Here is a 26,237-nt window from a genome sequence, read left to right on the forward strand (position 1 = left end):
CTGTAAACGATTATAATATAATTTTTTCATTATTATGTAAAGTATAAAAGAAGTCAACAAAAACTATTACTCGCATTATTATGTATATCTTCCAAGTAACATTAAAGTTACGATCTCGTAATATTAAAAAAAAAAGAGTAATTTAAAATAAAGTCTTTTTCTTCGAACAATTATGAATGCTGTGATAAATTATATCTTTTCCGAAAATCTATTCTCGATGGTGCTTATTTTTCTGTAGTGTTTATGGTCTTATGGTCATTTAAAAAATGTTAAATTAGGTACCTACTCATAATAGAATGCATTATTAAATATTTAAAATGAGTTGCATAGAGTTTCACTCTGAATGAAAAGTTTGATATCTATGAACTTATACAATACAAAAAAGTATAATTAACATAGGTACCATAGTTATACAAAGACGCTTTCGGAATTCCCCCCCCTCCCAACCACCATTATAAATGTATATTGCAAAACGTTTATTGTACACATAATATAAGAATAAAGGTAGGTAATTGAATAGAAAAACAAATTCAACATAGAAAAATAAACAGTAATTTACTGAAAAAAAAACAGTAGGTAGCAATCAAAATATATCTTATCGAAATAGTTTAAAAATAAATAATAATGGAAAATTCATTAACTCAGTGTATAGTAAACATGTAGTAGAAAATAAGAGTTTTGAATGATCCAAATTCTCCGATCATAATTAGAGTTAATTAATAACAGTTTAATTATTTTATATTAACATTTGGAAGTACAATACTATTGCCTATTATATAAACGAAAAAATGACCATAAATTAAGTGTATCTCGGGGCGATCATTGGCTCTAAAAAGGTACCACTCAAAATACATTTTTGCGTGTTTACACACATTAGGTATCGTATATAAAATTATAACCTCGCATGTCATGGATGAATATTACGGACACATGCTATGTTGTGGGATCAGAACCAAAAGGTGCTAACTCGAGATATCAAATTGTTCTGCAGATCAATATTAAGTTTCAAGTGAAATATTATATTTTTTAGCTATGAATAATATTTAATAAATAATAACTGTCAAATCTAAAAATGAACGAAGTTATTCTGTATTAAGTCTTGCAATTTGTTTTTTTTTTGTTTTAAGCAAATTAGCAAAACTTACTGTAAAAAAAAAACGATACTGTAAAAAATTTCACTTGAGAACCAAAATGTTTTTCAGTTATAACCTTATGTGATGGTATATTTTTTCCACCTTGTGTAAACTTTTATGTTCTGAATTAAATATATTTTTTCTAGGAAATATTTTTAGTTTAAAACTTAAAACAAAATATTAAGTGCTTTTCATGTTAAAACCCAAATAATTTGATGGTAGGTTCTATAAAGTTTAAACAGTTATTTATTTTGTTGAACAAAATATAATATTGATAGTATATAATAATATAATATATTATAATATTGTTTTATCTTTTGTTTTTTGTATGGTTCAAAGATTAACACAATGAATATTAAATAGATTGTAATTTTGGTTTATCACTAATTCATTAATTGTATAATGTTAATTACACATATTTATCTTAATACAATAGTTAAGAATTGAAAGATTTTATTTAAATCATTATACAATTACAATTTGTAAATTATATTGATTTAGAACCTTTTAGTTAGTAACTCTTTGATTAATGAACCTAAATGGTTGTTTGTTATTAATTTCTTATACCTACGACTAAAATTATACATATTGATAAAGCAGTTGCGTGTAATTTACTACCTATATTGAGAACTAAAAGTGAGAAAAAATTCGTTTGGTGTTGGTTTTAAAAGGAATAGAAAAGACAAAGTGGACGTACAAGTTCCTAACTATCTATACTCATATTCTACAAGTTATAACTCTTAACTATTGTGGGATCAGGCTCTGGGAAGAATTGTTGAGTTATGAGTTATGAATTTACGATCTATTAATTATTAAATAACATACGATAGTATGTGAACAGTGTAGCGCCAGTTTCCTGTAATATAATGTTACATTGTGTACGAACAATAGCTTTAAGGACATTAAATATAAGAATGTAACACACCAGTTTCATTAATCATTTTAAATTATTAAAATGTGCATTATTAATTATTAAAGGCTAAGTCAGTTTGGTATGGTTTGAATCCATAGCTTTCATATTATATGCGAGTTTAGTAAATCGAACCCAGTAAATTTACATAGTTGTTGGTAAACCGACGAGCAGCACAAAATTAAGTGTTACTAAAATACTTAATAACGTAGACAGTGTCATACGTGGAAAATGTTTGGCCGGATGGTTATTGGTTATCAAAAATTAAATTATGCGCCCGGGTGATAAAGTGATATAATAAGAGCATTTGTGCTTAGATTAGGTGTAAGTTGTGTTATTAGTATTAAATTCTATGCGTATTTCTATAGTCACCCAGAATTACCGCACATTGCTCTATATTATAGATAGGTATATCTTCGAGTCGCTTTGATACATGCCATAATAGAGGTTGGCGTCGAGAAGTAAAACATTTTAAGATAAGTTGGTACTGATAATTTAATAGTCTTAATAATATATGGTCTAACTTCAAAACTAATCTAGTCGGTTTAATTTCGAACACATCATTGTTATTTGCTTTATTATATGAACGAACAATAGGTGTTTAGTATTAATGTTATCAAGCATTAATGATTGTTTGATTTTTATTTTAAACTCTTAAATTACAAAAAGAAACTAAAAAATGAACTCCATCTTATTTTTCCTTGAAAATTTGGTAAACAGTTATGTTGAAATAAATATTTGGTAAAAAATGAGCGAAGTGAGTGTTCAACAAAAACAAATTTTTTTCGTTCAGTTTTAAGAAGATATTAGTATATGTTTTTTCGGTCAGACCCATGTGCAACATAGATAAAAAGCGCTCAAGTAAAGCCGTTTTTTTAAAAGATTTTTGAGTAATTGTTAACTAAAATTACACATTATTACAAAAGTGATACTCTATTTTAAAAATGAAAATACATTTTTTTAAATTTAAATGGATAATAAATTATTTTGTGACAATATTATATAGACAAACCAATATTAAGTCATGCCCTCAAAAATATTTTTTTTATAATTTTTATAATGATTGATTTTAATCTAAGATTACTCAAAAACAAAAATAAAATGATTTTGAGTGAATACATTTGTCTATGTTACGCTTTTGACATATTATCAATTTAAAAATTGACTATAAATGTCTAATCAGTACGATAGTACGTATTTATGATTGGTACATTCAATCAACATAGTTTTCTATTAAAAATGTACTTTACAATATTGACTATAAATTTCCTGGTGTGTACAATTATATCGTAACTTTAAAAAAAAATTCTATTGACATTTGTTTTAGTTTTTTGGAAATATAGTACTATAGCGTTATTACAACACAATTTAGGACCTCCAAGAAAGGATACGTCTTACGTGATGAAAAAGGAGGTACTCCAAAATATTGATTTCCAATTGTACATACAGAGAAAGGGAGAATATATTTTCCCCGATAATAACTTGGTAGAACAGAAGAACACGTGAATAATCATGAGGTATATAACTGTATAAGAGATCAATTTTTCGAATAATATTTATTCTTTATAATTTATATAGCTTTACGAAATAAAACTATATTAATAGTATTTGTATGTGTATATGCAGATGTATATTAGGATTTTCCAAAACAAACCTCATTTGGCACAGTAAAAAAACTAAATAAGTCAGCTAATTTATACGTCTAACAAAATCGAGAACTTTTAGTGTCTTGCAACACGATTCTTCTACACGAGTTGGAAAGTTTATTGTATAATTTAATTTTTACGACGAGGGAAATTAAATGCAGCCAAGTATCCCGGTCATATCGTAGGTAGATATGTTACACGCGGTAACCTTATACATTTCATTTGTCCCTATCAATAACTTCGTTAATGTTATATTATCTATAACTCTTTTTATTGCTAATACAAATGAGCGCAGATAGTATTTATACGTTAAATGGATCATTTGATATTCGTTGCTTATTTATAAATAATAATTTTTCGTTAAAGATAAAAAATGCATACAAATAACGAAGGAGCTTATAAAAAAAAAAATAATAAATTTTAAAAACTAACAAGCTTGAAAAGTGGATAGGACAGTGAACGGATAAAGGATATCAGAATTCGTCTCGTATCTCATTTAGCTAAGATTGTGACGCAATCCGCTGCTATATGTAGTACCTATTATTTTTTATAAATATAAATTTGAGAGGGCGACATTAATTTAGAAAAACTATTTTAAGCGGTGTACCTTTACTGCAGCTTACGTTTTGCATAATAATTGAGACGATTTATAGTGAAAAAAAAAAAAAAAAAACGTCATCTGATATTATACTTATCAGACTGCAGTCAGAATAATAATATAATATAATTATTCGGAATAAACGGAGGTTTTTAAGCTAAACGCGTCGCGGACGTTGATGAAATAATATATGGTCGCTCACCTCTGTGCAATTCCTCGATGGTCTCCTTGTATCGATCGGGGAACTGGTCGTACAGGAACTGCTTGATGATGGACGTCTTGCCCACCCTGGCTGCGCCCATCATCACCACTCGTCTCCGAATTTTCATTGTCGTACTGCCGCTGCCGCTGCCCCCGCTGCTACTGTTGCTGCAGGTCGACTCCCCGCCCATCGAAGACAGCCTGATGCGTTCCTGTTGTTGGCCCGGCATTGTTTTCCTCTCCCTGGAAAAACCCATACGCACGCCCACGCTATAGTCGAGAGACAATAATAATAGACGCCCGGCGGTATACACCTGCAATTAACGTATTATTTGTAGAGATTTGTTTCATTTAGGTACTTTTCATGACTCAAAGCATATTATAATATATCGACCGCATACGGTTATTACACTATACCAGTTGTGTAGTTCTCGATCTTTGTAATGCCGGCACCTAAATTTCCCCCGAAAAATCTTTCGCGACCCACATTGTTTGCACATTTTTCAACGATTTGTGGAAAACAAAATTTGTATTATATAAATATGCATACATTATTATTAGGTATTTAGTTTTTTTTATAGGTTTATAATAATTAATACGAATACAAATATAATTGATATAATTAAAATGTACTTTTTATAATGATGTGGTACCTAACATAAATTTCTTGGAATCTATATAATTCAAAAAAATGTTCCCGACCCACCAAAAATTGACTGACGACCCACACTTTGAGAAACGCTGCATTATACATATGGGCTTTGATTTCGTCGTCATACGTCGTCCTACACACCAGGTGTGAATAGCATTTAACGGGGAGACTAGTCTCACGGACTCCCTACAAAAACCAATGATCGATATCATTGCTGCGATTCCCTGCTTCCGCCCCTCCAAACTTTCATTTACTTTCTATAGTATTAGAACAGAGACAGCTGTCGTTCGACTGTCTCATTTGTTTTATCGCAGAATATAATAATTATATTGGTTTCACGACCGCGTCGTCCTTCGTTGTCGCCAATTCCGAAAATGGCTCCGGACGTACTATGTGCATTAATTCATACGCATATATGCACACACGACGATCGAGAGAATATTAATTATATACACGTCCTTACATTATATGGTATAGTAATTAATATAGTTGATAAAAGTAGATGAGCACACAGATTACACTAATAATAGAAAGTATTTTTAAAAAAATTTAAAAGTTTTTCCCATGTTATAATTATTGGGGAGACGCCGTCTCAAAGTTTTCCCCGACGCACCCTGTTTCGCACACAATTCGCATACGTGTTTTTGGCACTATAGGGTCTATCGATTTATTTGTTCAGTTTAGTTAAATGAATAACATGGTTCGCACAATTTTTGCTTTTAAATAACTGCCTTACTTGGAATATTATCTTTGAGGGTATAGTCTACAGTATTTTGGATTTAATTTGAAATTGTTTATAAAGTTTTCTAGATTCGTAGGAAAAGTTTCTCGATTATTTTTATGTCCTTACTCCATATTGACTACGGGTATTGACAGCTGCCGCATGTAATAAAATCGTCTAAATTATAATGAATAAACAATAAACTTTTACACGAAAATTATTTAGGGACTCACACGACAATTATTTAGAGACTCCCTCTGCCCCTCCTTTATAAGTTTGCTATATGATTATCTGAAACAGTGAGACGTATATAATTGATTCATTTCAGAAGTCAGAGAATAAAAATGTTGAGTGCAATATAAATTATAATATCAGCCAAAGGTATATATTTTCTAAGAAACTTCATATTTAATTCTATATTATAATATTCCTTTATGATTTTGTTATTGGGCCGTAATATAATCATATTACTCAAAGCTTTTAAGCTAATAAGAATTTGGGGCCTAAGTACTAAGGTTTTCAGTTTTTTTATTCTATATGATACATTTTACTATATTATTTATAATATTATTATTCAGTTAATATTCTAACAGTAGGCGCATATACTTATATATATTATATGTAGTTAGTGGTCCAAAGGCCAAGGAGGGCCAATTTAAAAAAAAACATTTATTGTTCGGAAATTCAACTTTAAAATTGAGTGATTATAAAAAAAACAACAACTAAGAATTTTACTTTTAAGTTTTGAAATTTGATGACTAAATTCCTTTTCCATTCTTCACCTATAATGAAACATATTTTGTATTTTGCGAATCCAGAAAGTTAAATTAATTTAATTTTGACATTGGCCTTATTAATGGATAATAATTATTCATTATTAACAATTAATGGATTAATTAATATTAAAAACTGACATTGGCCTTAAGCTAAATTATGAAATAATCACTTTTTATTTAAATAACATAACTTTATAATTAAAACCTAATAATGATATTACGTAAATTGCACAATGTAATTTTATCGACTTATACATTAATGAACTGATCTAAACTCGATTTCGGAATGGCTAAAGATGCAGATATATATTTTATAGATATCGAGATTGGTCTGTTATACAAATAAATAGGACTTAAAACCGTTCTCAATAAATTCGGTAATCGGCTCCGGTAGGAGCCAAAAAATTTTGGAAAACCGGTTATCGTTTAATTTTGATTTATGGTAACCGGTAACCGTTTCTTTAAAGATTTCTCAAATATTATGATAACCGTTAATCGTTTTAAAACCGTTGATAAGGTTTTTTGGTAATCGGTAACCGGTTAAAACCGGTTTTAAAAAATCATATTTTTTATTTTTTAATCATATTTTATAAAACAGTTATTTGGGTGATTCGCGGCTTGTCAACCTAATTATTATTATTACAAAATCAAAAACTCAATATTATTATGCTTTAGTTTGTTCGATTTTCACTCGATTTAAATATTTATTTTTTCAAACTTCTTTAAGGCTTAAAATAATGCCTCTCTTAAAAAATCAAATTTGCGAAGGGCAAAAATGTGTTTCTCCAAGTTTGATGAATGCTTGCCAGATATATAGGTACTTGGTACATCCCACTACGTTACTCCCACACTTACTTCTGTTACTTATACCATAAGTAAAAAACATTTGAAGAACAGGGTTCTTCATTTTAAATTTCTATGTATAATAGACTTAATAGATTTATTATTAAAATAAATCAGTTTAAACAATTTAAACATTAACCATACAATTATGACCAATGACCAAAGTATAAATTGTGACAGTGTGACAAGATATGATAACGACGTAAATCTCCGGCAACATTCTTCATTAAAATATCGTTAATACTAAATACTTAGTAGAATTTATAAGCCCCCCCCCCCCACCAACTATTTCGTAATAGAAATCAGCGGGCGACCACTACAACGACGTTTGTGACGGTATTTATAATATTATATAGATATACCTAAAGATTTATACGATATTCACAACAGATAGAGATACTCGACGACAGTTAATTGGGGCAAATAATTTAAAAATACCTTGCTGGAAAAATATATCCAACTATATTATATAATCATGACAAAATATTTATTGATTATTATTTTTAAATATATTTTCAATTTTGTGTTGTATATATTATTTAAGCATTAAATACCACGAAAAAACCGTTAATTTTGTTTTAGGGAATAGGTTTTGGTTATACAAAACCGTGTTTGAAAATACGAGGTAACCGCTTTGATGTTAATCTTTAGATATTTACCTTGATTACCGATGACCAATAAACGTTTTCAGCATTCCAAAACTAAAAGCGGTTATCGGTTTTCGGTTCTCAAATTATCGGTTTTTTACCGGTTTTCGTTACAAATTGGCTACCGGTTTTAAGCAATGCAAATAAATAATATCTATAATATATACTTCTATTGATTAATGTTAAAATGTCCAATTCATGTATTATATTTTGGTTATACTGCGTCAAAGGCATTGACCTTTTTAACACAATTAGCATAATCAAATATTTATGACACAGGTCAAATTATCTCAAATTCTTTCCAATGTCACATTGGACACCCTTTATGCGCACATACATTATATTTTTATAAAGTAGACATATTTATTATTTATGGGTTTCAAAAATATATTTTTTTTCTCATAATATATAAAATATATTGCACAGCTGATAAACTTTAACAATTAATTTAATAAAATCTACGCATTGCATTTATTAGTGATTGCTTTTGATTTAGGTATTAACTGTTTAATTTAGATTATAAAGAGATACGTAAAATATAGTAAACACTCAAACCTAAAAATGAATTTATTGATATAAAATAATTTATGGTTTTTTTTACTTTGAAAATTATACAAAAGTTAAATTTCAGTTAACCCTTGATGGCTCGATATATGTATGCATGCATGTATGTATGTATGTATGTATGTATGTATGTATGTATGTATGTATGTATGTATGTATGTATGTATGTATGTATGTATGTATGTATGTATGTATGTATGTATGTATGTATGTATGTATGTATGTATGTATGTATGTATGTATGTATGTATGTAATGCATTAATGTGTAATAATAATACAATGTAACACTCATAGTGAAATAAATATAAATTAAATTATGTTAATATAAAAACAATATGAGACTCAGATTTAAACATTTTGAAAAATCTATAATATTTTTCTGCTACATTGAACTTATAATTTTGCTTTCTCGATAACCTATTTTCGATACTTTTATAATTATATTTCGAACTTTATGTAATGATTCAATGGCCCTCAGGAAAAATAAGATACATTTATAATGATGAATTATTAACGATGGGTACGATTTAACGAATGAACACTACATATGTTATGAAACAACAGAACTATGAGTGGAAGACATTTCGAAATGTCACGTGTTGGTGACTAGTTTGTCCAATATTTTACTTCAAATTACAATTTACTGAGTGAACCTAAATGCATTGTTTTTATTCGAATATTATCATTTATCAAATGTATGAATTGTCGAGACACAACAAAACTATTAAAATAATAATAATTATTATTATTATTACAGGCACGGATCCAGAGCAAAGATCTGGAGGGGTGGGGGGGGGGGTTCTGGGCCCATAGACCCCCTCTCTGGATCCGTCGCTGAATAATAATAATTTATTTATTAACCTAAAATAACCCACCAGGGGAACCTAAATCTAAAATTATTAATTAATAATTGAGTTATTTATTTTGAGGAGGGGGCTAAGTCTTCACCTAACACCCCCGCCCTCCTTGGCTACTCTGAATTCAATTTTTAAAAATCGGGGATTCCCAACGTCCATGAATAATATTTACGGGATTAAACTCGACTTTTTTTACACCCACATGTACTCTATAGATTTACTTTAGTGAGCAAAACGTACACAGAACATTGTATTACATTTTCAAATAATAGTATTGAAATTGAAGCTTGAGTTGACTTAGGATTTAGCTATTTAATGTAGATAAATAACAGGACTTTATGATTATGTAAATACCGTACCATAACTATAGTAGTGTAAATTCAACGAACTACTGGACTGCATCAGATACTGTATTCACATTGCTCAGTATGGCGGTCTGTGAGTGTCTTTACGTTTATCGAAAGGACCTATTTATTTGCCATCATTTACGTCGTCATACACTCTAACTAACCTACATCTATGAAAGTTATAGGCATATTATCCTAATAAGTAACAGGTATTATAAGTAGAGGGTTAATTTAGTGGAATACAATGTTGATATACGTGCTGCCAGTAATAGAGTAGTGAATGCTAATAATGAAATGCCAAACATTTTATAAGTATTTAACTAAAAAATAATTTTTCAAATGTTCTCAATATTGTATCTTGTTCTAAACCGTTCTACCATAAGAAAACTTATCAGCAATTACGCAAAGTTCAAATGTCCATAGATGTTTTCAATTATTAATTTTTTTTTTTTGACCCTAAAGTACCAATTGGATGCAATTTTCTAGCAATTTGCTAGCAAAAACCACCCTGAAAGTTGAAGATTAAAGCAGTCTTATTGCTCCAAAAGTTGATGACATTCTGGGAATAGACGGCCAGTCAGCATACTGTATTTTTAAGGATAATTAATTACCTGTATATTAAATATAAACTAAAATGTCAAAATATACATTTGATGTTGCTGTTAGTAATAGAACTGGTAAAATTAATTTTTACAAAAACAAATCGCATTTATTATACAATAATAATTAGAACAAAGGTAGCTAATTTTAACTTATTGTTCAATTCTGATGTATTGATGAAAGAAGATTCAGTGGGAATACGTTCATCGTGGTATTAATAGCTTAAAAATAATCTAAATATCTTGAAAATGTCATTGTGTATAGTAAATAAAAATAAATTTTAAAGTAGTTTTTTATTATTAATTTGGAAAACACGAGTAACATTAATATGACCTTTTACTATTATTTCTATAGTTGAAGTTGTCCTGAGTATCTTGTTTGAGTTGGTTGTGGGTATGTATGGAAATCAGTTATTTTTAGATTGGAAAAATTTAATAGCAGCTGAATATTATAATTCTAGAGATAGTAGATAGTGTGATGCCATTTATGAAACTATTGCATTACAATTTTCGTTAGTTCCTTAATATTGTGACAAAAAGATTTGTAGTTATTTATAGCGCAAATGAAGATAGGTGGTGGAGGTTTGATTTCGGTGGAGGGAAGTTTGTTGGATATTGGTTCTTGGTCCATTTCGAGTTTCAAAAGTCTCCTCAACTGGGCCCAAGAATAGGAAAAAATAATTTTGTGAAAAAAAATGTATTATTTTTGTAATTATTTGTTGAAATTGGGGTGAAGTTAAGTGAATTTATGTGTTCAGATTTTGTGAAAGTGATCCAGCCATCAATGGCATCTGAGTTACTGAGTGAATACTGAATATATTGGTTTGAATGTTTAATGAACGATTTTGCACACTCTGGTCTGTACTTGCCCTTTTAAAATAATTATAGCAGACGGAATCAGATTTTTGTGAAAGCATGGTTGATTGCATTTTACGTTAACTGTGTTAATCGCTGTCAATTTGATAATTTAGTTCGGCCACCGTAGTAGATACCTGATGAGGATTCTTTGTATTTAGCAGATTAATTAAAACTAAGTTACCGACATTGGTAATATACCAAGCTTCAGCTGCAGGAAACACGTTTTAAATGGCAAAACATTGGGGGGGGGGGGGATATTTTATGAATATCTACCTATAATTAAAAATATTGAACAAGATAGTAGGACAGGACCATTTCATGGCCACCCGTCGGGGATTTTACATTCATAAATTTCGCAACAAAATTTGAACTTAAACGTTTATAAAAAAAATTGTGTCTGTATTTTTAATATTTTTAAATGTGGTACCTATGAAAACAACTTTTAAGGAACCTTAAATTAAAACTGTTTGAAACATTCATCAAACAATTATATTAGAACTTTCTAGACATAGTTTAATTTTCAAAATATCTTTATTAATTTTTTAAATTATAGACGTATTTGTTTATAGATATTTGAAATGTTCGACTAATTCAATTTTCTTTTACTAGAAAACAAAAATATTTATTGTCGATCTATCTAAGGTTATTCGTTGCTCAATTACAAAAAATAACAATGTCGAGTTTGATAAAAAATGGTGTTGCGTAAGTATCCCCGTTTTTCCGTAACTATTTTTAGTTTCTCCCGATTATTAAGATTCCACAAACACATAATATTATTGTAAAACATATACACATTCATCGCTTCGCTCAGAATCAAAATGATGTCGTAATGATGTATATCTCGTTTGAACTAAATAAAATAAAATACATTTCTGTTTTATGGTCGATAAATAAAATTGTAGCTATAAAAAGGGAAACTAAAAAAAGGGTACTAAAAAAAAGAGTCTTTATAAAAAAATAATACTTATTAGAAACACTGTCATGTCTCAGATTTCCCAATAATTGATTCTCTTGTTATACATAAAAAATAAAATTCACACTGAAGGTTATATTCTTTTTCAAGTTTCAATTTGTTCATTCTTGAAGTCTTAAGTGTACAAATTTAGATCTGATGTGGCATAGAAAATTAAATTATACACATAAAACAATTTATCCGTATTCAATAATACGTAACACGAATAAAAATGAATTATAAACGTATAATTTAAATTAAATACAATTTAAATTTCCAAGATTTGAATACATAGATACATTTCATAGTAATCTTCTTTATTATCTAATATCTAGTGTCTTCTATTATCTAATCTAAACAACGATTCATCACAGAAAATATATTCAAGATAAATGCACTATTTTCCCACGAAGAAATGAAACAGAGTGCTAAATCTTATATTGGTCTAAGGATAGTGTATTATTTATATCTGTCATTTATACGTATGTAAATATTTCCGATATCTATTTTATCCTGCTCATCCCATTTTGCTAAGCGATATTGTTTGTGTTATTAACCCTTTCGACAATTCTCATACACAACTACTTTTCGTTTTTCGGTACTCCTACTTACAGTTTTATGACTGAAATAAGAAGGGATTACAATATAGTTTCATACAAAACCGTTACACCTATAATTTCTAATTTCTTACACCCACATATATTATATTTTATCGTAACATCTACTATCTAGTCTTCCTCCCTCGATGCATTTCAACAAAAAAATTATACAAATACTTATTGATTTTATGAAAATAAAATTGTATTTTTCAAATATTATACGTGGTCTTACATCATTCATAATATTCTAGCAGCTAGTATAAAAAATGGTTTGTTTATATTTTAATGAATAGTAAAAAAAAAAATTATTTTAAATAAAAATACTTAATCATCTATTAAGTTATAATGCAATGGTACTATGATCAACATTATCAGCTTATTAAAGTAAATCAATTTACATAATTTAACTTAAGACTTAATTTAATGTATATTATTAACTAATGGCCCAGTAGTCGTTGTTTTTTTGTTCAATCAAAAAAAAAAAAAATAATAGTTACATGAAATAAAATAAAATTTTTTGTACACTGTGCAGTAAGTACAAAACACTAATTAATATATTATATTACGTAATACAATGTGTTAGATGCAGTACACTGTGAAGAACAAAGTTTCCAACGTCCAATTATTGGAGAAAAATGCTTACACAAACCGTGGCAAAAGAGTATTATATACGAATAGTTGTTCGATTCGATACAATTATTAATGATTCAAAAAATATAAAGTATCTAATTTGTCAAATATATATAATATAATTAATATTTCATTAGGTTTATCAATCGGTTAATGAAATTGGTTTTATCTAGAACCGGCTAATTGTCTAATTATAGTATTTCTTTTACACGCTTGATTACAAATATCAAAAAGTATGTCATTATGAAGTTAAATATAAAAATAGTATCGAATACTTTGTAGCGAGGATGCATTATTTTATATTGGTGTTTATAAAGTTGGCTGAAAAATCTATCAAAATACGTATTTATTTAAATTCAAACTTTATATTATAATATATATTATATGGCCAATGTTATGTAGGTTTAATAAATTACATTTGAGAGTACATTTTTCAACTTTAATAAGAAAATATATACAATATTATTTATAGGTATCTAAGGGCACTAGCTATTTGTGACACAATGATTTAATAGTATATTGTGTGGCGAGGGTGCAGGTAAGTGAGCTATTTTCTGAAATTGCCTTCTCGGCCACAAATGCTATTTTTTTGTCACGCCTCTGCCACCTCCGAAAACGCCTCCATCGATATTAGATAATATAATAATGATGAACATCTGATCGGCACCTATAAATCTATAGAATCACCTAACTCATCAGCAGCACACAAGTAATCCGCCTACCCTGCCAGCTAGTATTTGATTTTATATAATATGTAATATGTTAGATGAAACGTATATCAGCGCATCTCTCGTGTATGTTAATCTGATTTGGAACTTTTCCTACAGATGTGTAGTGTGGGATTTCCTCTTTTCCGCCATTTGAGTAGACGGATTTCTGCTAACCGCGATACAACGGCGGTTAGGTTAGAAAAAACAAATTTACTGTCCTTAAAAAGATAATTTTCCGACGCCGCGAGTTTGACCGGCAGTTCGAAAAGCAAAAATTCGGTGACGGATTGATAAAAAAATATGTTTTTTGATTAGAGCTCTCTTACTACACTATTCGCATTCTTTTTTTCGGTTTGATCATATTAAATCAATTGTATATGTCAGTATTCATTAGGTGCATTCTACGAGTAATTTTTATAAATAATATTAAAACAGTAAGAATAACTGTCATCAAGTAATTCAGCATGAATGAGCGCGTAACTGAATCTACTTTAATTATTTTGTTTGTGACGTTTCCTTATCCGCGGCGGTCCTGGCGGTCTTGATAATAATAATTAATATTATAATATTACCCACTGATAAGTGATACTAAGCCCATTCCCCAGTCAATAATAACAAACATTAAATGTGATCAGAATATTCATCAAAATAAACCTCTATGTCTAAACAATCAAATACGATAAATAAAAATGAAACTATTTCGTCTCCTACTCTCCCAGCAATTTGTTTAATAATGGTAATTCAAACGCGTTGCTCTCGAATAAAAGAAATCTGTCAAGTTCATCATCAACGTCAACTTCTAAGCCCTCCGTCATCAACTTAGCTCACGAAAAAAAAAAATATAACAATGGTACAAAATAATTTAAATCTACAAATCGTTTTGAATTTCTAATTCAAAATAAAAATCCCGTCGAAAGTACAATGGACCAAGATTCTGCAAATAACAGTGCGAATGACGCATTGAAATCCACCCTCCTATTTATGTTATATGTATGGTAGACTTTACTGAAGTATGCAAAAAATGTTTTAACCTAATAGGTGTAGTTATTTTGTTTTTTGTAAATCCACTACACACCTTTCAAATCAGACGTGTCCAAGCATTAAAATGTTATAGGAAAAAATGTAAAACACGGTAAGTTATATTCTTAATTTATAAATGAAAAACCCTGAATAAATCCATGTGGTATATTTGTGACGATAATTATAATATCCGAGTGTGTAATACCTTACCATAACAATTGAGCAGAATACACGTATTACCATAAACAGAATATTATAAATACATAAATCGGAGGAAATAAAGTATGGTATGTATACCTAAGGACTATAATTTTTACTAAAAAATAAAAATGTGTCACCGCTTTCTGCTCTGTAGAACGTTCCAGAGTTCAGGTTTTATAATAATTATATTATAGTACTCCCGCGGGACAAACAAGCTTTTATGTTTAGACTACCTTTACATTTCATGATTTATGCGAGTAAAATGTTCATCATATTATATACATTTATTATTTATTTAAAATTTTTAACATCACATTTTCATCGTTATGAAATATAAAGTATTCCGTATGAAATATTGTTTTGTCAATTTTTCTAGGAGTTTTAACTTAAAACATTCAAATAAATCATGAGGGTTTAATAACTCGGTCAAAATCAAGTACCTAAATTTCACTTTACTGCAATAGATGCATCTAATTTTGAAATTAAATATATTATAGGTAATAATTGCTAGGTGTACGTCCGATTGTTTAAGCAGTAATTTCTCATGAATTTTATTCATAATTTTTATTTGTTTTCAAAAGCGTTTAAATTCGTTTTATAGTAATACGCATACCCACGGTTCTTCCAATGTTCAAAAAATTATTTATTTTTATGGAATTTATTCATATTTAAATTCACGACTAATGCGGCTATAATAATTGATTAGTCATCCGAGTTCCTGCATTATTATATTATTAAAATAACTATTACCTATGTGTAGGTACCTATTATTCTGACCATATATTAATTATATACTGGGAGTAGTACCCGACTCCTATCGGATTAACAGACGGTAAAATGTATCTGTGCGTGTTTCATGCAATATTAAATTTAATTGTGTAAGTTTAAAAATCACAGTGTATAAGATATACGTACTTTGCGTTTGTGATGCTCAAGATACGTAAATGATAAAAAAAATTAATTAAAATACGACTGTAAATAATTGCAAAAGAGTCAATTTTCCAAAGCTGTACGATAAATTATGTTTTTGGTCAAATCGTCAGTATATAATGTTCGTATACATTTTTAGGTGTGCCTGCCCCACAACTGACGTGTATATTGTAGTTACCTAACTGCGAGAAAAGAAATGTTTTTCCAAATTAATCGCTGCCATCAAATGTATTTCAAGTTTGCATGGAAAAAAAATTATCCAAATAAATCCCCACTGACTATATATTTAGATGGATCAAGTTTTGACGAAAAAAAAATTATTTCCAACCACAATACTTGTTTTATTTCTCGATTTTCGTATGCTAAAATGGCATTTATACGCGAGCCATCTTATAGCAACCCCTGACATCTGAGTTGAAAAAATAAACTAAGAACACTATCAAGAAATCTATTGATAAGACTTTTATCGAAATAGATACAGTAGCTCTTAAGCTTACCCTGCACCAAAAATACATTTACAGCTTTATGTATTAGTATAGATTTTTCTACCGATATAAGATATATAATATGTGAAACTTTTAAAACACATTTTATTTCTCTAAAGAGTATTTTTCAAAAAAAAAAAAAATAAATAAATACACTATTGCTGTACTACTATTAGTTTTTTGGCTTGATCCAGCTGAATCTATAAAAAATATTTTACTTATAAATTCTAAAAGCGTTTTATTATTGTTTATTTAGTTAGCAGTTCAAACATGGTCGAAATAACTATGAATTGTTATGAAAATAAAATAAATAACATCTTTATCCGGACAGTATATAGTATTGTGTGGGTTATTGTAAATTGCTCAAATGTTTTAGGCAAAAGTATAGTAAGGCTGTAGTTTAATATTTATACTTGTGCTACTAGTCAAGTATGTACTTGTACGGCAAAATATTTTGCTTATTTTATGGCTGGTGACTGATGTAATGCTAATACGTGGCGCATGCCAATTCTAATGTTTTTGGAGAAAATATTATAAACAAACAATTACTCATAAATTCTAGAATTTTTGGATGGTTTTTATTCCGAGCTACAACTTGATGATACTACGAATTTCAATTTATTTTTGAACACGATATTATATTATTTAACTTCCTTCCGGATATGTTTCCTTGTTGTATTCAAGGATTGCTATTTTTCGTTAAGCACGTCCATTTTTGTAAAATTACATTTACTAATGACATTTATATAGGTACCTACTGATGATAAGCTATCCACAAATTATATTTATTACAAAATTGTGCGATTTCATCAAACACATAGATATTCAATATATAATTAAATAATAAAAATAACAAAAATTATAAATTCCAATTAAAACTAAGGAACATATTAAATACCTATACATAATTTATATTTTAATTTATCTTCTTAATATGAGGTAAAATACAGTTTGGTAGAGTCGCTGTAACCCAGCACCCACCATCAATTTATGATTACATAATTTGTGTTGTATAGCATCACTTGTTTAACTTATTTCAGCACAAGATTGTGGAAAAGTGATCACATTAAAGTACAAACATAGGCGATTTTTAAGCGATAGAGTGAAACGTGAAACTCGTTTAAGGCTGCCACATGAAAAATGTTTTTATTAAAGATACACTTAGAAACCATTTTAATCCATATGGTTTGACGGCTACCTAATAGTTAATGATTTTTTTCTTCAGAAAATCATAATATATACCTAATTGCTTAATTTGTAATTAATTATGCTAAAATAACGGTTTCGTATCAGTGCAATTATTTCCAGCTAAAAACTGATTTATCTATTCCAATTTTGTTGCATTAAACAATTCGATAAAAAAAAGTTGAGTACCTTTATAACCTCGCATAAGGTGTATTATTCTATATTAATATTGCTGATACATTAATTGTGGATTATAACATATTTAATAATTTTATTGAGTTTAATTTTTTTAAATCGTCAGGTAGGTACATCATTATAAAATGTGAATAGGGCAGACGTGGTGCGGTGGTTCACTGGAGACGGGGCTCTTATGTAATTTGCGCCAAAAACAACCCTAAAAAAAATATATACGAAAAATATATACTCATTTTGGTAATCTGAAACGATTTTTAAGGTTGTAGTTTGCGTCACATAATATTTAATTTCACACAAATTACAAGTAATAAAATTGACGCTAAATTCCATCTCCCACAGTCACTTATGTGCGTCGCTATAAGCATCATTCCCCGTCGCTAGGTATCGGATGGGTGACCACCCGAGTTTTTAGGGATAAATCCTTGCACTATACACACACATGTTACTCAACCTCATCCCTCCTATTCAAAATATGCTAATGGCCATAGTTACCGGTGCTTTGGAGCAAAAAATAAAAAACAAAATAAAATGTGAAACTTTATAAAGTCTATAGACATTTTTAGGGGGTCAATAATTTTCCACTATACATATTATATAAGTGCACTTTTTAAATATCAAGATTTTTCATATAGATTCATATTATTATTAATTAAAGAAAATAACTAAAATAATTTGAAATTCACTTCTTTTATTTCTTAACTAGGTATACCTCAACGCGCTGACAAAGAACGCTATCAGTTTTCACCTTTTATAATTATGAATGATTTCAACAAATTTTCATACAAAATAAACACCTATTCGTAAATTGAATAATGACTTAGATCCAAGTCATGTCATAAATCTTAATATCGTCCTATATTATGCCCATTGAGCTAAGAACACGACCCTGGAGAAAAGTGAAGAAAAAAAGTCCGAGAGGGTGGGAGGCTACCATCATCCTTACTGACCCTACTTATTCTTTATTGACGCCCTTCTAAGATTATGTCTACCCAATATTTGCCTTAGCATTTTGATCTAGCGGACGATACAATCGTAATTGTTTAAATTTTAAAATCAGCTAGGTATATTACATTATGTACTATATATTTTCCATTTAATTAAAGATTTACGTTTTCTAAAACTTAAATTCATTATCTATTCGATAGATAAAATAATGTGATTTAAATATAATATAATAGTAAAATGTAAGTACAATGTTTTTGCCTATGAAAGCTGCCATATAGTATAAGTCAATGCTCTTTAACAGAACGACACTTCTACAATAAAACTACTTAGTATGCAAGAAGTGATGTTCGTTATTTTAAACTCTCAAAAGTGTAGTCAAATAAATAGTTAAGTTTCAGTAAGAAAAATAAAGTGTTACTATTGTCCTTTGATATACTGTTAGGAACATTTGTTATTGTTCCTATAAAAATTAAATATAAAAATATTTATTAGATGGAGGACTCGAAATCAAAATCAACTTAAGTTGGACAACTTGTTTCTCTCTGTGCATACATTTATAACAACAAACAAATAACAAAATACTATAAGTTAAGGTAAAAAAAGTAAAGTTAAAGTTAAAGTAAAATATTTAACTCATGAATTTATATTTTATCTATAGTCATATACCTTGTTTCCTTTGGCGGAAAACATGTTTATATCATCGTACTGCAGGGGATATCATATCGTGTATGCCTAACCATACAATAAATAGGTTGACTTTAGTTTAGTTGCTGACCTACTTTATCGGAAATATTTGTATAGACTGTGATGGTAGACACTACACGACGTGTTAAGCATTGGTCCCGTGTTGCAACCGTACACTGCAGTCTCCCCTACTACTATTGTTTTATATAATAATATGAATCATCTACGATTCAAAGCATCGTACTCATTCGCACTGGATGAAGACACGATATTGTGTAACTTACGTCTGATATGCGAAGAAAACTTGATATTTTATAAATTATAATAGGTATTCGTATATGTAACCTATGTAATATTATGTACCAATAAATTACAAAAATTAGGATTTTAATAAATGCAAATTAAACAATGCAAATTTGAGCATGCTTTTAGAATCATCTTGATATGGCTGGTTCTTTGCGTAGGGACCCTAACGGAGTCGTCGCTATATTAAACAATGCAAAGAAAACTTGAATTTGATGGAGTAATGGAGTATGAAGTGAGACACCAGTGAGAAAATGAAAATTGTGCAGACCAGATACACTTAACGGTAGTAAAAAGGCGATTGTTTTTTAGTTTTACCTTATCGTATGGGTATAATAGATTTCTTATCTGTATTGAAAGCCAACATAAATTCGGTGATGAATATTCAAACACTCAAAATAATGAAATATCTAAAGGTGAAAGGACTGTGACGACAACCGATGATACGACCAGGGGATAATTTAGTTGTCTGGAAGTGAGAGTTGGGAAAACAGATGATGGCTTCCACTGTCATAGGTACCTTCTAAGTTCTAACGGCGCCATTGTTTAAAAGGTCTAAATTAATATAAATGTGACTTGATCAGTCTCGTGTAATGAACTGTTGAAAATCAATTATAGGTACCTACCTCTATTGCATAATATATCCTCGAGTCATTAATATACGAAAAATAATTAAAATACACAACCAAGATAGAGAAGATTCGTACCAATAAAACGTATTTCAAATATATGATAACACTAAATCATTTCACTTGTATTTTTTATTTATTCACAACTAGAATCAAATTTTTAAAAGCAGACTTCAGTCTCATAAAAAAAAAATGTGAAAACAGCCTATTACATACTTTACAGCCTATACTCAACAGTGTCTTCTACAATGAACTATCGACACAACTAAATCATGGTACAGAATTATTCTGAAAAAATCATTTTAATTTTATTGAAAACAATTTATGTACAACGTGATTATTACTTGGAAACAATCATTTTCTCAAAAATAATACTAACGTTTTCGGACGTACTGCTTAGCATTTTCGAGGTTATATCATAGTGATACATCGCAGTTACCCCCAGGTGCCATTCAGAGTTAGTCGTTTGCTCATTATTAATCACTCAGGTAAAAAATTTGGTTGGTCGTTTGCGCATCACAAGTTTGGTATAACAGTAAAACAGATAGGACCACCATGCGATCAGAAGATTTACACCTATAACATAATAGGTATATATATTATATATATATCAGATTAAAAAATAATTGGATTTAATATGTTTGAATAACTTTATTATTTTTTATGAATGAAAATAATGATCAATTTTCGAGTTCACGACCCAAGTCAATTTAAAACAATAACATTTTATTTCAATAATTTTTTAGTATATTTTTTTGACCATAGTGATGCGCAAACGGACTAGGAAAAGGTTATTTATTGCAACTAAATGGCGCTGTGGAAACGTCCTACACCCGTAGCGCTCGTCTGTTGATGAATAAAATAAATTAAATTATCAATTTCAAATAGGGATATTATCAAAGTAGTTTTAATAAAAATGAATAAGATAATATTTCCTGTAACATTGTAAAAAAAACAATCACAAAAATTATTCTGAAAAAATGTTAGGTTTTCCTGCTCTTAGTCACTACCGTTGATTGAGTCAATTAATTTGCGCGATAGGTACTTATAGGAAGGTTACATTTTAGGATATAGGATATTTAGGATATTAGGATATGTTACATTTTCATAACTATAGAAAATTGTCTTTCTCTGATACGGTGTACCCAGTGGCGCAGAAGTTTTTAAAATGTAGTGGGGTAATCTCAAAACTTCGAGGCCTCAACGAATTAATTATTTAATATAGAAGTACCTGCCCTAATATATAAATTACTCATAATCACGGTGACATGGATTTAATATACTCATGCTCATAATAAAGTTATGATGTAAATAATGATTTAAAAAAAAAAAAAAGAGGTCGAGCCATGGCCCGACGTTAGCATGGACTTCGACGCCACTGGGTGTACCTACTGGAAATCAGTGACACCAATTAAAATTTAACTTATATTATCAAAATAAAATGTCATTCAATTATTGTAATTTGGTTTATCGATGTCCTGGAGTCGTACCGATACACGGAGCTAACGGCGATGAAACAATAAATGGTTATAGGTATGCATATTTCAGAAGCAGGCCCTGAAACTGTTTTTATTCAAAATGTTGTCAGAACTAGTAGTCGTCTACACAATTAAAAAGAGTGAAACGAGGTGGAACCCACTACGTTCGTGTGATGATCCAGAAAAAATGTAAGACGACACAATAGCGTCTATTATAGCATATTGGGTATATTAGTTTATATTATATGTATTCTGATAACGTATAATTACCGTGATGGTGGTTCGTATTCCATTATACAGGTTATATGCGGTTTATACGGTCGTCTAAATATATATATATTCCTTGGCAAAAGGGGGTAGTACACTATTATATTGCGCATGACACAGCAAAGTGTCGGTGTTCATATTATAATTATATTATAATATACACTTAATGCATGCCGATCGGCTGATTTCGATAGGGGACCGAAAATTGAAAAATTTCACTGCGTAAAAAATACGAAATACAAAAATAAAGGCCATTCGTTGCTACTACGGTCGTAACTCGAAAGTCTACGGAAATAATTTAATTTTCGAGACACACGGCAAATTAGTTGTGGACATTTAAATTTCGGGCACATCAAATAAATTCGCAGTCGAGAATTCCGAGGACCGCGGCGGCGCCCTTTCGTGATTTTTTTACAAACACCGCCGCTGCCCGGCCGACCATATTAATTACATCATGCGCGGGCACCTGTTCGCCATCGAGCAAAACCTCTCACGTTTTGAATATATCGAACACATCGGAATAAACAAATATTAACGCGCAGGTACACAGTGTGTCGTATGAATTAGTGACTATAGCCCAGAAGTATACCTATGTGTATGTACCTATATTCGGTGTATACACATCAATATACTTATAATACAGGCACACAGCTATGCAATCAATATTTAGATAGTCAGATGTTATTATATACGTATACACCTGTGCAGTTTTAATAGGTTTAACACATCAATAGTTTGTGTAATCAGATGCACACAATATAATCAAAACTGTATAATATCGTCTACAGCGGTGTCTATGGTGGTGTCCACGGTGGTGTATTAATTGTGAAATAAAACTACTAAAAATATTTTCGAGTACTTAAATGCGCGTACACCATCAATACGAATGGTTAATATTACGCCATATTATGTTCACACTCAATGCGCTATAATATTATTAATCATCACAAATAATATGAACCAGTGCACATCTCGATGGCCGGGAATTAATAATAACATATGACGGTCATAATAACATATGACCGGAGGTAAACGAAATAAGTGGGTATTGTAAGGGTAGTGGGGACCATTAGGTATAATAATGTCATATCGTCCGGATACATTGAATTTCGATTCGAGTTTGTAATATTTTGTTTAATTTGTTACCTTCCTACTTATGACTTAAATTCTGTAATTTTTACTATCTGTTTATTTAAAAACTAATTTATATTTTATTAATTATTCGAAATAATTAACTGTCCATTCGTTTGGGGTCGCCGTGACTCACCGTGTTTCGTACTCACTCTGAGTCGCGAGTTGTACATATTCACCGTTTTGTAGTAGAAATAATGCTTTGATCTTCAAATTTAAAAATATTTATTTATTCATACATAATGGCTATAAAATAATATTTGAGATTCATTTTAAGATTCATTTATACCATATACATTATACTTACTCACAACATTCCACGGTATCGAGTTATATGTTAATAACATATACGCATAATATATTGTTGCAATACAATTTAGAATATATTATGCGATTTGCTTTAGGCAAAAGTTATTTAACCTGCCATATTATGAGTATATTACTAAAAAAAAATTAAATTCATAAAATGAAGTTAAATTCATAAAATATCTTTAGAAATATAATAGGCTGACCCTCCGATATTTATTGTTGTTCAGGTATTGAAACTCTAAGAAAAATATTCCTTTGTATTTCTATTGTTAGACATAGTTTGACATTTAAGTATAAGGGCCAAACATTTTATCCTACAGGAAATAACCGATGTACGTTATGCGTCAGCGTTTTCAAATCGTAATAAAAGTAAAATTCGAAATCAGAAAATACAGTCTGCCTCTGAGCCATTATGATACAATATTAATGGAACGGATTAATATAACAAGTTTGTTGAAATAGATGATTTCATTATGTAAAAATTGTTATTGTAAGATTATTATATTGGTATTTGTGGTACAGGTATGAATTAAATTTACTACTGGTTTTATTACATACTATATGCAGAGCAACAAACTATATGCTGCATTAAATAATAGAGACTTTTCAGACAATTGAATATATTAATTTTAAAATATTTGTATTTGTTTTCTAAGAAACCATAACAGTGTCGATTGTAGCCATAATTGATATTCATATTGTATGAATTCATTTTAATTTTAAAATGTCTATTCTGTAAAACTGTTATTCGCGATAGGATAGATACAAAGTTTGATTTTTTTCATTACCAAAATGAATAAAATATAACGCTTAACAATAACTGATAGAATTCTTTATCAGTTCATTTTTGAAGTCATAAGCTAAAGTATCAAGTAAATCCAGTTATATATGGTTTATTATGTAATGCACGAATGCCATGAAGATATCATTATCAATAAAGCTAATAAAAAATTACGGTTTTATATTCGATTGTTAAACTAATAAAACGAAGACACGAAATCGATAAAACAATGTTGATAAACACGTATAGTACGAAGAAAAGTTATAAATTCAAATATTTTCTAGTAACATCATATTAACATTTGCATTTTACCATTCCATTTAAATCCATAGTCAATTTTCGATGCAGCACGATTGCGTATTTTATCCTTTTTTTGGTTCGAAATCATAGCGCGACTGTGCACACCAAACTATTAACATAATAAATTGCTCACCGATCCATTTTTACCTGATAAGATCATAAGTCATAACACGATTAAGTACGCACCAGTGGACATAATGTTATGTACATACAACATTACATATACTATACGCATTATATAATTTAGGTGTATATATATGATAAAACGATACCTATGTTTTATATCAATGCGATTCAATTTGGTCGTATTCATAATATTTGTCTTCGCTCGAGAACAAATCATTGTTTCACAATTTTCATTCCTGAAATTACAGACATAGGATTGATAACAAAATGATCACAGTCGGCCTTGATAAAACATTTTTTGTAAACATAATAATTTTATTCGAAATGAACAACATAATATTGTTTTTTTTTTTTTCAACAATTTGTAGAGGACATTAGAACATTTTATTAATAGTGTTATTAAGTGAAGGCACCTAAGTACTACGCTTAATAGGTACCAATTAAATAAAATAAATTATGATGATTTTATAAAAAAAATAAAATATTTAAACATACAATTTTTTATCCGAACCAACAGCGATCATATTTTGTTGTCAGTCCTTGGCGAGTAATTGTAAAAGAGATTAGAGAATAATAAAATGGTGAACTAATAATTGGTTCTTCTGTAGAATTCTGCGTAAAAAAAATATTACGAACGAGACCAATTTTGAATTTTTGAGTTTTATATTTAACACCTAACCACACGAGGAAGGGAAAAATGCACAATCGTGCAGTACCCTAAGGCCTAAATTGTTCTGGTTTGAAAATCAAAGTGGATTTTTCGTAACTATTTATTTTTATTTATTTCATCATTTTACTTTAAGAAAAATTTGAAAAATAATATTACAACCATACATGGTACCTCACGATTCGTACGTTGTGTGATTTATGTCTGCTGTATATCTGTTGGTTATTTTATTTTATTTTTGTGTTTTATGATTCAATATTTCAATACGTAAAGTCAATCACATTTTCAAGACACATTCCGTGCGTGTTCTGAAGGATTTAAGATAGTGAATATTGAATATTGGTTATGTACCCCCCC

The 26,237-nt window shown here is 29.3% G+C and overlaps 1 protein-coding gene and 1 long non-coding RNA gene across 5 annotated transcripts in view; one reads left to right on the plus strand and one right to left on the minus strand.

The window, feature by feature from the left end:
- The window catches only part of LOC111027315, a 61,014-nt gene that overhangs the window by 5,272 nt on the left and 29,505 nt on the right, over window positions 1–26,237 (plus strand). The gene's annotated exons all lie outside the window — the stretch shown is intronic.
- Window positions 1–26,237, minus strand: part of LOC111027299 (GTP-binding protein Di-Ras1-like) — a 55,431-nt gene that overhangs the window by 3,905 nt on the left and 25,289 nt on the right. For 3 of the 4 annotated variants that reach the window (XM_022305635.1, XM_022305653.1, XM_022305625.1), the window contains one exon: window positions 4,490–4,731. In XM_022305635.1, coding sequence (XP_022161327.1) covers window positions 4,490–4,731 — 242 coding nt within the window. Of the gene's footprint in view, window positions 1–4,489; window positions 4,803–26,237 lie in introns of all 4 variants that reach the window. The other variant, XM_022305644.1, reaches the window with a different exon arrangement.

Source organism: Myzus persicae, unplaced genomic scaffold, assembly GCF_001856785.1.
Source record: "Myzus persicae strain clone G006 unplaced genomic scaffold, MPER_G0061.0, whole genome shotgun sequence".
Lineage (NCBI taxonomy): Eukaryota > Metazoa > Arthropoda > Insecta > Hemiptera > Aphididae > Myzus > Myzus persicae.